Below are 17511 nucleotides of genomic sequence, written 5' to 3' on the forward strand. Positions count from 1 at the left end.
GCTTTAGCAGTCTGCTCCTGGCCAATAAACATACTATATAAACTATGGGACAACACATCTTCATTGCAACTGTGATGAATGGAATCACGTACTTTCTAGCAGCAGCAATCTACAACCACCAGCCCGTGTCTTACCTTCTCCGATTTGACTTTTTTGAGCTGTCGACATTCACTGTCACCATCTTCCAGCTCTGATTTAACTCCCAAAGGATTGAGTGCAGATCCTGTGTCAATAGCTATACCTCCAAGCTGCTCAGCAGCAGTAGCAGAAGGCTCTGATCCTTGGCTACCATCATACTGACCAACCCTGACAGCCAAAGCAAGAGGTTGGAGTACACTGGGCTCCTTTTCTGCTGGAGCACCCGCACCCTCACTCCTTTCCTTCTTACTCTTGGACGAACCCCCTTCCTTCTCCTTCTTTGCGTTGGCCACACTGCGAGAAGCTTTGGCCGATTTCTCAGAGCCCTTTGGGGCAATGGCAGCCACCAAGCCACCAGAGTTCATGCCATCCCCAGGGCGCCCCTGAGCCTCCTTCTTTCCACTGGTCCCTTCACTTGGAGTAAACAGAGAGGATCCTGGGGCAGTCTTGCTACTGTCCTTGCTACTCTTACTCCGTTTGGATTTGGATTTGCCTTCTTTGCCCTGTGGACCTGGCACTGGGGTCACAAACTTGATATTCTCTGGCAGTGTTGCCACAGCATTCGGTGCTGGTAGCCCCACTTCCTTGGAGCCTGACATTTCCAATTTCTGTTGGTCCTTCTCCAAATCTGCGTCCAGATCAATGATGAGATTCCCTACTCCAATGTCCCATTCATCCCCACTGTCATACGTTTCAACTGGGTTTGCATCCACTCCTTTCCCTCCGGAAGCTCCACTGCTCAAGGACATCTTAGAGTTAACGACCCTCTTCAAGGTTCAAGCCTCTTGTCTGCTCCCTCAGCCTTTGGGTATGAAGAGCAGCTTCAGCTAAGTTCTCAAGCCTCCAGTGATCAAAGTCCACCCAGGCGTCAACATAACTGCTGAAAGGGAAGCAAAAATGGATGTTATATTGTTGAACCAGCTCTAAGAATAAGAACACATATACATATATGGGAAGGCATTCATGTGCATATCTAAGAATGCAAATCTGAGGATACATTTATTTTCTCTCCGGATTTTCACCATGCATCTGCATTCCACCGATATTCGAGAGTCCATATTGCCATATATCAATGTCACTGAAAGCAAGACATAACAATCTAATTATTAAGCAAATTCTACTTATAGTCATTTAAATTCAACTCTTCTTCCCACACAGTTTTTTCATGTTCAAGTTAACGTTCAAAGAGAACATAGGGCTCTACTATAAAAGAAAAACAAAACCTCCCAGTCACCAAAATAATTAATAACTTGTTATTCCACCATCATGTATTCTATTGCAGTACACTGTCATATCCTTTGAAAATGTTGTTAGTCCTTCAAAAGGAAGATTCATTCTCTCCTGCATTATTGCTGCAACCATTTTGGCCATCTGATACTGCTCCTTCAATCACACTCTCTTCTCTAAAAAGCCCATTCTTAAATACTCAGTGTACCAATTTCAGTAGCTTCACTGAATGTAGTTTCAGTCTCCCTTTTGTATCACCTGCTTCAACATGAATATGGGCCTTCATTTAAAAACAAATACTAAACAAACCTAGTAACTAGGTTTTGTAGGATTATAGTTAAATATACAGCTATTTACTGCCTTAGTGTTGTTGTTCTTTTTGTAGGGAGACCTAGCCTTTCAATTTTCAGTTAAATTCAGAGGTTGAAAGATAAGTGCTTTTCACAGAACCACAAGAAACAAAAGAGGAGTCCCTGTTGAGATGCAAATGGACCTTAAATTTCCTGGACTTTGAGAAACTCCCTATTGCCACATGGCCAGAGGAGGGGAATCCTGCCTGCAAAAGATATCCTCCCCTTCATAACATCTTTACTAAGGACTGAAACAACATGCAGGCATCTGACTAACATATCCAATTGTTTTTCCCCCTCCTGTTTGGTTTGTAACATCTTGCCTGATGAAGAAGCCCATGGAGCTTCAAAAGCTTGCAACAAGTATATTGTGCATTTCTGTTGGCCAATAAAGTTATCACTGATGAATTTTTGTTTGCATTTGTTAAATGGCCAACATAGCTACCCCTGAATGTTCCCTTATACTTTATTCATTTAGCCCAATGTCTCTACTATCCATGTCAGCTGTTCTCCAGAAACTTGGGCAGAGGTCTTTTCTCTTCTGCTATGTGATCCTTTTTGGTGATACCAGGAACTAAATCTGAGACCTTCTGTTTGAAAGTGTCAGATCTGTTACTAAGTTCAGATTCCCTCCTCCCCATGCACTGTTGGGGTTAAGTATCTTGCCTTTGTACTATAACAAACGTAAAGGTGTACAAGTAAAAGGTGTAGATGTTCCAAATAATGAAAAAAACTATCCTAGTTTGCTCCCCTTCCAGAGCTCCCAGACTGGCCCACACTGTAAATGACTGTCCACTCTTAAGAGGGAGGGAAATGAATCTGGAAGGAACAGAACATTTTTGTTCTGGTAGAACGCAAGTAAGACAGTCAGTTAAAAGTTAAAATGTAGGGATACATACATATGTGTTTCCTTTCTGAAGAACATATATTCCTACACCCTGTCTATTAATGCAGTGAAAACAGATAAAGCAGTAAAGTATTTTAATTTTTTAAGAGACCCTTGTTTTCATTTTTTTATTAAAACAAGATTTTGTGGTCACTTGTCCTGGATCTTTTATACATTTTATACATTGATATTATCACACAGAAAAAAGACTAATGAACCATAAATAGAAAAATGAGTAAATATTGCTCCAGGAAACATATTACTGAAAAGACATAGGAAGAAAAGAGAAGAGAACTGGGACACTTCACATTCAGTTGTAGTTTAACAGAAAAGAATTAAGTAGCACAGGCAAAGCTCTGTAGACAAGAAACAGAAGAATACATCCATTAAGTGCCCCCATCATGCTAGGCTACAGTTCCTAAATGACCAAAAAACAGTATCTTTTGAAGATTCCATAAAATGGCTATTTGCCTGGAGGCTACACAGCAGCAAGACAGTCACTCCATAAAACAGGTACTGTATAATAATATGGTTATATTTACAATAGGTAATTTGCACATCAAATGGTAATCTTCTTAAAAGCCAGAAAAATCGAGCAAAGGCTCTTCTGTGAAAGCTATGGCTGGCCCTCCATCTTGGCTCTTCCTTAAGTGTTACTGTTTTCTGCACCTCCATACTGAGTGCAAGAGACATCTGCATTGCTACATATGGGACCCACTTAAATCAGCACTGCTTTTAAACAGATGCTTTATTTTACCTTTCACAATCCCAAAAGGCAGGAGACTAGAAGAAAAATAGAGCATACCAGGAGACAATTACACTGTACAATGTCAAGATTTAAGTCATCTGACAGGCTGCAGAAGGCACACTATTCACATCCATTCCACACCAAATCTCTGATTCTGTACTGCTGACAATCTGATCCCTGACAGGTTATTATAGAGGTTTTTAAGCCAAGGGTTGGCGCATAACCATGAAAATAAAACACCAACATTGACATTGCATCTTAATGTTAGAGAAAGTTCAGCATCAAGAAAATGTTATGTGTAATAGAAGACACAGGAAAAGCTTTGAAAAGTTGTAGTGTCCCTCCTACAGCAATCTCACATAACATATAGCTCCCTGGAATGCTCTGGCTTCCTGACTGGTCAGATACTATTAACTGTGCTTTTATTCCACCAACAAAGTTTATGCACAAGTTCCCTCTTCTCAGTAGTCTAGGCTGGAAGAAGATAAGACCCATATAATGATCCATCTCATTTCTCTCTTTCTTTCACTAGAATAAGCGTATTCAGCCCTTCCTCCCCTCATACACAGACAACAATTATACCTCAACAAAAGAAAGTTATTGATACAAGATATATCAGGTACATCTCTCTCTAGGCATGTGGCCTTTTAAAAAAGGTATTTCTTCAGGTGTAGTCATTTTTTATTAAGGGAAATATATGTTACTCTCTTTACAGTATTACAAATATTCCTGTAATGTAATTTCCACATAAAGTGTTGAATGGGTTTGAAAATTAACATTTAAACTCCATGTATTAAATTGAGAACCTGTGTGGCATGATGGTTTGAGTGTTGGACTATGACTCTGGAGTCCAAGATTCAAATCCCTGCTCAGCCATGGAAACCAATTGAGAAACCCTGAGCAAGGCACATTCTCTCAGCCCCAGAAGGCAAAAGCAAACTCACTCTGAACAAATCTTGCCAAGAAACCCCTGTTATAGGGATGCCTTAGGATCACCAGGAAGTCAGAAACCACTTGAAAATACATAACAATATGTTAAGTTATCAAATAACATCATTTTGAACACTGGATATTTTTCTGGGGAACTTTCTGTTCTTTATTTTCCCTGGAAAACTGACATCACTAAAGACAAGACAGAATCTTTACATTAAATAAAGACATGATTTAAATATGCCAATATTTACCACACTGCTAGATAAAATGTGTATCCAAGTGTGCAGAGAGGAAAGGTTATAAACAAAACAAGGTATTTCATAGAACTGGAACATAAAACTAATGAAATATCTACACAGTAATCTTAAAATTAATCACCAAAACAACCTGTTCTGAGCAATGATAATTCAGCCTTAAATTCCTGACACATTGCCCCTAAAGAGTGGCTCCATTAGAGAGAATGGGATAAGGCACCAAAATCAGATTGGGAGGGTGGAATAATCCAAGTGCATGAGCCTCTCTATACTTCCTTCATGTGATACAGAATTCACACATGAAGTGCACGTATTCCCTTGTCCAGCTGACAATCTTCCAACAAGCAATTCTATGAGACACCTTAAAACAGAAATACTTAGAGAAACAGCTTCTCACTTGGGAACATTGCACACATGCAGTGCCAGACATAAATAATTCATCTCCATTAAAGGCAGCTACCTCTATAAACCACATCTACACTGAGAAAAGGAGCCAGGTCATTAGAGACCAATGTGCAACATCGCTTTGAACTCGTAGCCCTTATCAAAATACTTCAAAGAAATCTCACCAAGCAACACCGCAGTACATTCTGCCAAAGGATCATTGTGCCTTGACAGACTGACAAGTCACAAAAGCCTGCATTGCTCTTGACCTTTTGCGGTGAAACAAGAGACACAGGGAAATCTAATTGGGAACGATCTGACACCCAAAGGTGAATTGATCCCACTAGCAGTTCAGCTGCAACACAAAGAGAACATCTTCTATCCCTGTGTTCCAATCCACAGAGCTCTGAGATTAGCCTCTGGTTGCTTCCAGACATGACTGACTATAATTTTCAACCTGATTAACTTTCAGGAATGCCTGCATCGAAGAACAGCAGAAACCATGGAAAATCTCCAGCACCAGACAACTGCCGCTCTAGAGCACGGCAAAGCTAAATGGATTTAAGATGACCGCTCTGCCTTACTGGGAGCAGTCCAAGACAGCATATGTGCCCTCTGGCTGCAGGCAGCCCCCAGGAAATTAGTCAGGAACAATCGTGGCAACGGAAGCAGAACAGGGCAAGTTTCAAGAAGCAGGGCATCCGTTAAATAAATATGGCAACCTCTTTCTGGAAAGAACTCAGAATCATTCCTGGTAGCTCCAGACCCAGCTCTAGTCATCCCATCTGGTTCCTTAAGTGCCCACATTTCCAGAGGCAAGAGTGGAAACATGAGCAAGTGCTGCGTTTTGAAGCCGCTCCTCCCACCATCTCTTGCTGGCAGCCAGCCCACAGCTTCCCTCTATAGACTACTTCAACACAGGATTCTTTTTTATTTCCTTTTACGACGAAAGAAACCCAGGGGGATGCATCTTGCTTTGCAGAGGAAACTGCAGCACTCTTAGTTCTTCACACTACAGAACTGGGCTCCCTCCAGCTGCCTTGTTCAGGTTTGATTTTTTTGTGTTCTGAAGCAACTCCCATGTCTTTTTGTAGCTTTTCTTTTTAAGATGTTGCGCTCTCTCTCTCTTTTGCTCTCTCTCCAATGATGAAAACAATGTTGAATGAAAGCCAGCTGGCAGCCAGAAGACTAGACGGAAAATGTGCACAAAGGAGCTTCCTAAGGCACTGTTTTCAGTTCAGGGAACTGTCTGGTGGCAGGGGAGAAAGGACTCTTTACTTCTCTCTTTCCAGATCATATCACAAAACAAAAATGTGCTATTAGGACCCCCACCCAAGCGTCTTGTTTACAATACTGGTACACAGCCAGTGTCTAAAAATATCACAACATAAAGCACAAGCAAGGGTGAATGAAGTAAAGGACTCAGCGTACAAAATCAGAATTGTAAATCAATTTAACAGAAAGACTTCAGTGTCATTTTCTATTACCAGTATTCTGATAAAGAGACTTTGAGCCATATCTCCCAGCTAAAATGTAAATTGCTTCTTGGGCAGCCATATACACATAGCTGAAATAAACCAGAGTTATCTGTCTCCCCTGCATTATGAAGGTGCATCTTACAAGGACTACTAGGGTGAGCATGTTCAGCTGCTACATCTTTTAGAGGAGGATCCAAAATACTTTGTAGAAGTATTTTGGCATAAATGGCTATTTCCCATAATTACCATATGTGACTTTTTAGGAGAAAGCTGGGCCAAAGCTAACAAAATGAAATTCAACACGTAAAAATGTAAGGTACTGCACTTAGGGCAGAAAAATGAAATGCATAGATATAGGATGGGGGACACCTGGTTTAAGGAGACTCCATGTGAAAGGGATCTAGGAGGCCAAGTAGACCACAAGTTGAACATGAGTCAACAGTGCGATGCAGCAGCTAAAAAGGTCAATGCAATTTTAGGCTGCATCAATAAAAGTATAGTGTCTAGATCAAGGGAAGTAATAGTGCCACTCTATTCTGCTTTGGTCATGCCCCACCTGGAATATTGTGTCCAGTTCTGGGCCCCACAATTCAAAAAGGATGTGGAAAAACTGGAGAGTGTCCAAAAGAGGGTGACTAAAATGGTAGGAAGGGTCTGGAAACCATGCCCTATGAGGAACGACTAAGGGAACTGGGGATGTTTAACCTGCGAAGGTTAAGAGGTGATATGATAGCCCTGTTTAAATATTTAAAGGGATGTCATATTGAGGAGGGAGCAAGTTTGTTTTCTGCTGCTCCAGAGACTGGGACCCAGATCAATGGATGCAAGCTCCAGGAAAAGAGATTCCACCTCAACATTAGGAGGAACTTCCTGACAGTAAGGGCTGTTCAACAGTGGAACAAACTCCTTCCTTGGAGAATGGTGGAACCTCCCTCCTTGGAAGTCTTTAAACAGATGCTGGATGGCCATCTGTCAGGGATGCTTTGATAGGGACATTGGCTCTTACCTGTGATATGTCCGTTTCCAGTAGATAAGAGCCCTACATCCTGGCCCACTCTCAGGGGTGCTGGCTTAGGGATGGTTCATAGCCACATAGTGCTTCCCTATGGAGAGTAAGCTAGATTACTCACTGCCTGTCTCGGTTGCCGTTCAATTCTCTATAGATGATATCCAAATAAATTATGTTTTTTCTGGAGCATTCAGCTGTTTTACGACTGACCTTCTAGGGTTAGCTCCACCCACATGGGGTCACCAGAAGGTCTCTCTCTTTACTTCCTGCCTATTGGAGTGAGTGGGCAGAGCATCCTTGGAAGTCTTTAAACAGAGGCTGGCTGGCCAGCTGTCAGGGATGCTTTGATTGAGAGTTCCTGCATGGCAAGAGGTTGGACTGGATGATCCTTGTGGTCTCTTCCAACTCTATGATTCTATGGGTTTTTTTCCTATGATTGCAAGCTGAATGGACCACTGCAGTAACTTATAGACTCCTTTTACATATGAAGGGCTTGCATGAAACATTATTAATAACAATAACAACAACAACAACAATTCATTCCTTTTTAGGGGAATCAAGGCGGGTTACAACATCTAAAAACAGTGTATTACATATCAAATCTAGTTAAAATTAATCCCCTACCCAATTGCCCATCCCCTATTATAAAACTAAATTAAATTATTTACAATATAAAAACATTGGGGGGAAATATAAGGAGGACTCTATAATGGGGGGAATATGCTGCATCGTGCTCGGGGAGGGGAGGCTAGTTTGGAAAGGCCTGCCAGAAGAGATCCGTCTTAATGGCCTTTTTAAAGGCTGTCAGGGTGGTAACGTGGCGGATCTCCTCTGACAGGTCATTCCATAGCCTTGGAGCAACAGTAGAGAAGGCCCACATTATGTTTCAGGATTACTCTGTACACTGCAGGTGTTTAACAGAATTTGTGACTGACCTTTCATTTTACTAATGATCATTTGATCTCATGATTATACTGGTGATGCCCCTTTTGAAAAACTAATTTGTGCAGTTGCACCTTTGACTAGTAAAACTTAGGCTGAGATATATGTACACATGTCTGTCTGTCAAATCAGCCTATTTTCCCACCCTTTCCCTGTTCCTTTGATTTACACATAGTTAAAATCAGTGAAATTCAAAGTGCCCCAAGGTTTGTGACTATCAAGTGTAGATAAAAAATGGCCCAAGAAGTCATCTAATAAATGAAATGTTCATATGGTGAATGGGTTATCAAATGAAATCAGAAAGCCAGAGCAAATCCTGATTCCTCAGCATCTCAGACTAATATATCAAATGACTAAGCACAACTGGAACACAGTTTTGCTCTGTTCAGAAAATCTCTTTGCCATACAACAAAGGAATAGGGCAGATACTACAGAAGAATAGTCATAAACTCTAAAGGCTCATTTCACTTGGGCTACAAAACTAGTTGTTATTAACGCTGAAACTTTTAACAAATCTCACCAGCGAAAAATTGATAGAGCTATTAGTTTCTGGGCTCAAGTCTTCAAATAGGTTCCCACAATAATGTTTAGCTGCAGCAAAACAAAAGGGAAGATCTAAAAATCAAAAGAAGCCTACTGGTTAGGCTCTTTGCAATTTATAATAAAAGCCTGATGAGATTATGAAAACTCCTGAGTTCCCCTGCCACCCACCCATCCCCAAAAAGATACTATAATTAAAATATTCAGGGCATCCAGTACAACTAAAGGATCTTCCTCCATGCTACAAATGAATGTACACATATCAGCATGATAAAGAAGCAGAATGGGGAAAGGCACACTGCCCAAATGTACTGGTGTCCATAGCTAGAAAAATACTTCAGATTCCTGAAGCAGAGTTCTAATATATGCAACAGCTTTGCCTAAGACTGTATTCCCTTTTAACTTCTTTGGACACACTGAACAGACCTTGATTTCATACCTTTCATATGGTAGATATCACTACTAGTCCACACTGGTTCAAGTCTGGTAGCCATTCTTTTTGACAAGAGATAAAATGCAGTATTTTCTTGACAATGCCTTGCATAGTAAGCTCTACAAAATTATACTGTATCAGCCTGTTGTTAGTCTGTGGTATCTGTGTTAGCATGTTTTTTGCAAAATGACAGTCTTGTACCATAAGACCTAGCATAAACTTTGTTGAACTATATAGTCTATAATGCATCTGAATCTGATGAAATGGGCTACGGTCCATGAAAATGTATGCGACTCTATGTATAGTAATATTTAAGATGCTTTAAGACACTGCTGTTTAGGTTCTAACACGGGAAGACCTTTCCTGTTTCTGATCCTGCCTTAACTGGTCTTTACTAGAAATAGTACCCAATCCACAAGAAGGCAACAGCTAACACGCAAGATGCCAGCTGATGCTGTCTATGTGACATCCACTGATCGTTGCGGTAACTATCATCTCCAATAAGGAAAAATGCCTCTTTCAAATCATTCTTCCATGTAATACCTCTCCTTTAACTCTTCCAAATACAAAAAGTTAGTCAGTACTTGTGCTATACAGTGAAGAACAACCACCCAATCTCTGCTCACCTGTAGTACTGCACAAGATACCTAACCCATTTGCTGATAAAACTGATCCAATCTATCATGAAGGTAAATCTATGAAGTTATCATGTTCCTCCTCCATAAGGAGTTCACTGTTCCTTCAAAACTATCTCCAGCTGTTTGTGAAAAACAAAACTGGCTCCAAGATTATTTCAGTTCCCACTACTGAAGTAACACAAGTGAAGGGAAGGAGGAAAAACAGTACTGGGATTTTGGAACAATCTGAGCCAACTGTAATTTTAATATTCTGGGTGGTTAATTCTTTCAATTGTAAGATTTAAAGGTAAATGTCCGTTCTACACTAACAAGCATCCTGGGGAAAGCAATTATTACATGAGATTTATTTTTTTAAAGCAATACTAGCGCCAAAAATTCTTAGCAAAGGCAGGCATAATAACAGAATAAATTAAATAAGCCACAGCCAAGGGCTATACTTTCAGCTTCCAAGAGGCAAACAACACAGGTCTAATTCAGTAGAGGCAGCTGCAGAACAAGAGCCCAAGATTGCCCAGGGAGTGACCTCTGCACAGGCTCCTCAAACAAATCACTGGAGCCTTTTGCTTCACAGCTTGTCCCTCCTTCCTGGAACCCTTGCATTTGGGCAGCAGCCAGGCTGGACTGAACATTTCCCCAAGGAGATCATAAATGGCCCACTCTGCTGACAGCATCAAGGTTTCCAGAGAGGGGGGGGGGGGAGAGAAAGAATGAATACAAATTCTAAACATGAATGAGATGTTGCCTTATTGGATAATACCCTTAATTCTATTTGCTTAATATTCTATTATGCAAAGCATGCTGGACATTATAGGTAGTATACAGTATCTACCCTTCATGCTTTTTCCTACCATCATGTATGCAAGTTTGAAAACAGAAAGGCTTTTGTTTTTTCTGAATGGACACAAGAAAATCACAGAATTAAGTAAAACCAAATACTGTTAAAAGATTATCTACACATGAACTCTGAATTACAACAGTATTTAGAATGGGAAAAGGTTCATTCAGGATGGAACAGCTTTTTCTCTCTGAGCAGATATGATTTCAGTATAAATATAACCTATACTATTTGAATCTATAGTTGGAATTCAGACCTCAGATAGCTAGTCATCATCACAAGCAAACTCCACAAACTCCCAATGCTTTTAAAGATTAAATGCACAGTCCATAGCATATGCAGTTAGGATGAAAACTGGAGACACCCACAAGAATCAGTTTAATTGAAACTTCAACTATCAATTGGAAAATAATTATAGTTAATACAATCTAAGTGGCAGATGTAAAGTCCTATGTCTTCCATGTGAAATCATCAACATCTGTTACACTATACTGTCTCTCTTTATTTCTTCCATATTACTTACTACTTCTTCTTGTTGCGTAACTTCAAATTGTTTTCCGACTTATGGCAACCAATCATGTTGGGGTTTTTTTTTTGCAATTTTTCTTCAGAGGAGGCATGCCTTCCTCTGAGATTGTGAGCGTGACTTGGCCAAGGCTACCCTGTGGGTTTCCATGGTTGAGTGGGCATTCGAACCCTGGTCTCCAGAGTTGTAGACCAACACCCAAACCACTATGCCACACTGGCATTTGTTACCCATACTGTTAAGTACTTTCTCCTCTAGGTTTAAACAGAATATGAAATGACACTGAACAAAATATCCTAGAGAGAGAGAGAGAGAGAGAGAGAGAACCTTTGGCTCTCCAGATGTTTGGCTCTACAATCCTCAAGATTCCTTATCATTGGCCAGGCTTCTAGAAACTGAAGTCCAAACTATCTGAAGGGCCAGAGGTTCCTCATCCCTGGCCTTGAGGCAGGATTTGTACAAACAGCATCACTTACTGTTGTCATCCTACAGCTGCTATTCCATTTTATTCCTAGAAGCTTTTTTTTCCAACAAAAGTCTTGTGAATTCTACAAAAGGTCAGTATTTTTAAAGTAATGTGTTGTAAAAACTCATCATGTTGGATGTTGAACAAGTCTGCATGACTGTTTACTGTGTGCACAGTTTCTTCTGAAAGTGAAATTAAGCTTTCCTAATGCAGTAACACATAGACAGCCAGTCCAAATATCCTATCTGCATACAAAAATATGTAAGAAAAGTCTGGGACAAGACAGTAAGATAGCATAAATCATTACAGTACTTTAAAAAATATAGCAAGTCCCTCTTTTGTGGTATAACTCTGTTGCATATTAACCAGTATCAATCAAATCCAGTCATTCCAAAGGAGAAAAGAGATGTTTAAAATGCACAAAATAAGCCCAGGTTATGCAGACATCTGTGGTAAATCTCTGAACAGGTATTTCATGGTTTCAGCTGCAGTTTACCAGCTTTTAAGTGTCACATAGCCTTTCCCCTATTTCAGAAGTGAATGTATATATATATAAGAGTTTAACTGACAATGGAAGAGAGAGAGGTCACAGCTAACAACTATCATAGGCTACAAACACACACTCACACATAAAAAAACAGAACACAAACATAAAGCGAACTAGTTTTTTTATTGACTGGTCATTAGATAATAACTTGCCAAACCTTCTAGGATCTCCTTCCCTCCATTCAACTCCTCTCCTCTCCTTTGAGAGTTTCAGAGGAAAAGTCTTGGAAAGCAAGCAATGCTGTCCAGAACAAATATTGCCTTGAAAACCAATAACACTTCCTACTACAAACCAACACTGACTGCCAGGATGGATTATTTCTCCTGTAAGAAGGGTCACTCACAGAGAAAAGTTGGGAATGTAAAGACATTTTTGAGATGTGCATGTTGCTGTGGAAACCCAGAACTAAGCATTCAGCTGTATCCTCTGTCCACAGAACTGAACTGCAGCAGAGCCAAGCATCCACTAGCAAAGCAGGTGGTTTTTAAAAGTTCTATTTCAAACAGGTTAAAATGTCTCTCCTTTTAACCTTAACAGCATCTAGAAACCAAACTAGTCTACAACCATTAAGTCCAAATGCCACTGAAAGCTGTTTGTTGTGATGGTGACTGAAATCCCCAACTAACAGTAGTGTAGAAGTCCCAATCTCCACAACTGCTGGTAATATGTATTTCTCCCTTCAAAAAAACCCTAAAGGCATATTTCATGGGTGAAGCACTTTGTTCAGACAACAGTAACTGCATATTGAAACCTGCACTTGAAAGGCACTACCAGAAAATTATATGGCCTCTATTATGCAGTTTCCACCAAGTCAACTTCTGAGCAGGGGTAATCCTAAACAACAGAAATGCATTAGCAGATCTTGTCAAACAGCTGCTGGTTTATTATTATTATTTTTAAGCCAATCACTCAATGCACATTATAGGAAAGACTGAAGTACAAGAAAAGAGCCTGCCTTTAGGCCCTTTTGTGGAAAGACAGGAGTTCAAGGACTGGGAAATATCTGTCTAGATCCTTCAGTGTATCCCCTAAGATATGCTAAATCTATCTCAGAAGTGGAAATGCTGGGAGGGAGCAGCATAACAAAGGGGACACATCTTAATGTACACCAAGGGCTTCAAACAAAAGCAGCTTCTACAGTCGGAAGAGCCTCCTACCCACTTCCCCACTGAAGACTGCTCTTTAAGCAAGCTACTATTGTTTCTCAATATATAACAGCAATTGAACACAGTTAAACTATCACCTGCCTCCACAAGGATCACAGGAGGCCCCTTGCCTGTTCAATGAATGGCATATGATCAGCTTGAAGCTGTTTATAAAGCCAAGCAGACACCTTACACAAAATGCTGTTTTCATAACTTTTCAGCAGCAGCTTACCTAGAATAATAAGCACACTGTGCTTACAAATACCCGTGTAGCACAGAAATAGAAGGCTTGCTATAATGCTGCTACTCCAAATACAAAAAAAGAGTTGTCAAATAATGTTTTGTGTGATTATGCTAGGTATTATTATTCTAGATGCTGTACTAAGACCCAGCCCCCGTCACTAATTATATACAGGTTTAAGCCTGCCTGGTGACACGCACAAAGTAAAAAGTGACAAGGAAACATTTTAGCATGTTTGCTCAGCAATACACTGCAATACAATCCTAAAAACTGAGCAAGACAAATACAGTTCAGCTCTCCACCCCAAAAGACTCCACAAGGCCTTCTAATGCCATCTAAACCTGTCCTCACAGAAAGGTCGCCAGGTTGAACCCACTTTTTGAGGACAGAAAGAAGGTGATAAGGAAGAGAGATGTCTTTGCTGACCCTGCACCATGTTAGTCATCCTCCTTTGGACACTCCAGTTTCTCCACATCCTTTTTGAATTGTGGTGCCCAGAACTGGACACAGTATTCCAGGTGGGGCCTGACCAGAGCAGAATAGAGTGGCACTATTGCTTCCCTTGATCTAGACACTATACTTCTATTGATGCAACCTAAAATTGCATTGGCCTTTTTAGCTGCCTCATCACACTGTTGACTCATATTCAACTTGTGGTCTACTTGGCCTCCTAGCTCCCTTTCACACGTAGGCCTGTTACAGACAGCCAAAATAAAGCTGCTTCGAGTCACTTTGGAGGTATGGTATTTCAATGATACATGCGTCCTAAGAGACCAAAGCCACGCTCCAGTCCTAAAGACTGGAGTGCAGCTTTGGTGAAGCTTCCAGACTCTTAGGACTCATGCATCATTGAAATACTATACCTCCAAAGTGACTCGAAGCAGCTTTATTTTGGCTGTCTGTAACAGGCCGTAGTTTCATTCAGCCAGGTGTCCCCCATCCTATATCTATGCATTTCATTTTTCTGCCCAAGGTGCAATACCTTACATTTTTCTGTGCTGAATATCATTTTGTTAGCTTTGGCCCAGCTTTCTGGTCTATTCAGGTCATTTTGAATTTTGATCCTGTCCTCCAGGGTGTTAGTACTCCTAATTTGGTGTCATCTGCAAATTTGATAAGTATGCCCCCAATTCTGTCATCAAAGTCATTGACAAGATGTTGAATAGCACTGGGCCCAAGACAGAGCCCTGTGGGACCCCACTGGTCACTTCCCTCCAGGATGAAAAGGAGCCATTGCTGAGCACCCTTTGGGTTCGCCGGTCAACCAATTACAAATCCATGTAAGAGTTACCTTGTCTAGCCCACATTTTACCAACTTTTTTGCAAGAATGTAATGGGAAACCTTGTCAAAGGCCTTACTAAAATCAACATAAACATGGTATTCCCTTCATCTAACAAGCTGGTAATTTTATCAAAAAAAGAGATCAGGTTTGTCTGGCAGGATTTCTTTCTCTAAAACCCATGTTGACTTTTTGTGATTATGGCATTGCCTTCTAGATGTTCACAGACTCTCTGTTTAATGATCTGCTCTAGAATCTTTCCTGGTATTGATGGACAGTAATTGTTGGGATCCTCTTTTCCCCCCTTTTTGAAGATGGGGACGACGTTTGCCCTCCTCCAGTCTGCTGGGACTTCTGTTCTCCAGGAGTTTGCAAAGATTAATAATAATAATAATAATAATAATAATAATAATACAATTTATTTATATGCCGCCCAATCACTGGGAATCCAGGTGGCTTACAACAGAGGGGATAATAGACGGTTCCCTGCCCTTTATTGGCAATGGCTCCGATATTACATTTGCCAGTTCTTTTAATACTCTTGGATGTAGCTCATCAGGTTCTGGAGACTTATATTAATTTAGATTAACCAGGTATTTCTGTACTATCTCTTTACTTATTCTGTGCTGAATTTCCCCTGTTCTGTCCTCTGCTCCATTATCCTCAGGTTGAGCACTTGCCACTGAACAAAAGGTGAGCTCAAAACCATGGCACCTATTAAACAATCTACACCAAAAAGGCCCTCTCTTATGTCCCTACCATCTGTGCTTACAATGGTGGTGGGACTGAGAAATGGACCTCTCCTGATGATCTCAGAGCCCAGGCCAGCTCACAGAGGAAGATACAGTCTCCTAAACACCCTTGACCTAAATGCCAGTTGATATCCCTATTTGTACGAATACAAACAAAATAACTTAGAAAAGAAATTGTGACTTACTATATGTCATCCATATGCCAAATATAAAACCATGGCAGTTTAGGATTTAGTAATCAACACTTGATTGCTCCATACCACATTGTTCTGAACGACATGCACATATTACAACTATTAATACTTTCTAACAGAAGATGCTTTAAAATACTCAAAATAATATCAAACCAAATTAACATATAAAAACCTAAAATTTAGGATCCTTTCAAACATGAAAAAATATCTAAATGAGGAAAACCAGAGTAAAAATAGTAAAGAAAAATATTGAAAAACTAGTTGAATAATTACACAGTCCTCTTTATATTTATTAGGAAATGGAAAACTGCCAGAGAATCAGTGGGACTATTAAACATCAAGGCCTGCGATTTTTCATCTCTCACAATGGGGATCTTGCAAGAAAAAAAAGCTAGAGCAGTCTTTACATCTGTCTTGAAACAAAGGATCTCGGAGATTCATCTCAACTGGCAAGTCTGAAAATATGCCACACGGTCACATGGACTATGTAGAACTCTGAGTTGAAGAACTGAAACATACTATTGAAACTAACAAGCAACCCTCGACATCTGCTCTAAACCACAAGATTAGGAGATATAAATTAACACTATCTTGGAATTAGAATGCTAGTGAGCCTGACTGAAACTCCAGGCAAATAGTATGGGAGGGAATAGACTATTCAGGGCCTCATTCCCACTACTTTTTAAATCGAATCGTGAATCAGTTTGAATCGGTTCAAATGACCCTGGTTCTCACTTAATCCGAATTGCTGAAGCAATTCCAAGAGGAGGGCCATGTGCTAGACCCATTTAACCCATGTTGTTTTGACGTTAATTTTTTCCACTTCTTTTTTGATAAATCAAATCTGCGCAAGTGAGAACCACATGCAGATCGGAATCGATTCAAATTTCCCCTTCAGCCAGCTGGAACCGAATCATTTTGAATCTATTCATTTGTGGGGGGAAATGCTATTGGGGCAAATGATGTGGGAGAAAATGTGATCGGGGTAAATGTAGTGGGAACCATGCTCCACTGTTGAATCGATCCATCAACTGGGAATGGGGCCAAGGATAAACTAGTTAAACAAATGAATGCAAACTACAGAAGAAGTGTATCTCACAAAACTTAAAGGATGAGTCCATCAAACAGAGCAAATCCTTTCACTACAATGGCTATTACATATAAAACCCAGACTTTGACTGAATGACTTTGACTGAATGTACTCACATAACTATCACAAACACAGAAAATCGTAAGCATCTGGTTGTGACCAGATTGACCATCAACCAGCATAGTGTGCAGAGGATGTCTCAGCCTGCCTATACATTTCTTTCTGTAGCAGCCATCAACTGTTAAACTGCCTTCCCTTCTTCCCATCAAGGGCAGCACTGAGGAGCTATCATTTCCCACTCTAGAGGCAGGAATAATTCACAGGCAGAAGAAGCACAGCCCACATGATGTGAAGCCGCAAAGACACCTAGGAACACTGCAGGGAAAAGACAGCTTTTAATATTAGGTTCTCAATATACCCTCATTTCAAGCAAGATTGACATATAGTGTTACAGAGTGAGGTGACATGTTCAGAA

At 40.4% G+C, this 17511-nt stretch overlaps 1 protein-coding gene across 4 annotated transcripts in view; it reads right to left on the bottom strand.

Moving 5' to 3' along the window:
• ZNF609 (zinc finger protein 609) overlaps nt 1-17511 on the bottom strand; it is an 89283-nt gene that overhangs the window by 68218 nt on the left and 3554 nt on the right. For 3 of the 4 annotated variants that reach the window (XM_042473226.1, XM_042473225.1, XM_042473223.1), the window contains exon 2: nt 135-1018. In XM_042473226.1, the coding sequence (XP_042329160.1) occupies nt 135-887 (753 nt within the window). In that variant the 5' untranslated portion in view covers nt 888-1018. The remainder of the gene's footprint in view (nt 1-134; nt 1019-17511) is intronic. The other variant, XM_042473224.1, reaches the window with a different exon arrangement.

Source organism: Sceloporus undulatus, chromosome 6 (genome assembly GCF_019175285.1).
Source record: "Sceloporus undulatus isolate JIND9_A2432 ecotype Alabama chromosome 6, SceUnd_v1.1, whole genome shotgun sequence".
Lineage (NCBI taxonomy): Eukaryota > Metazoa > Chordata > Lepidosauria > Squamata > Phrynosomatidae > Sceloporus > Sceloporus undulatus.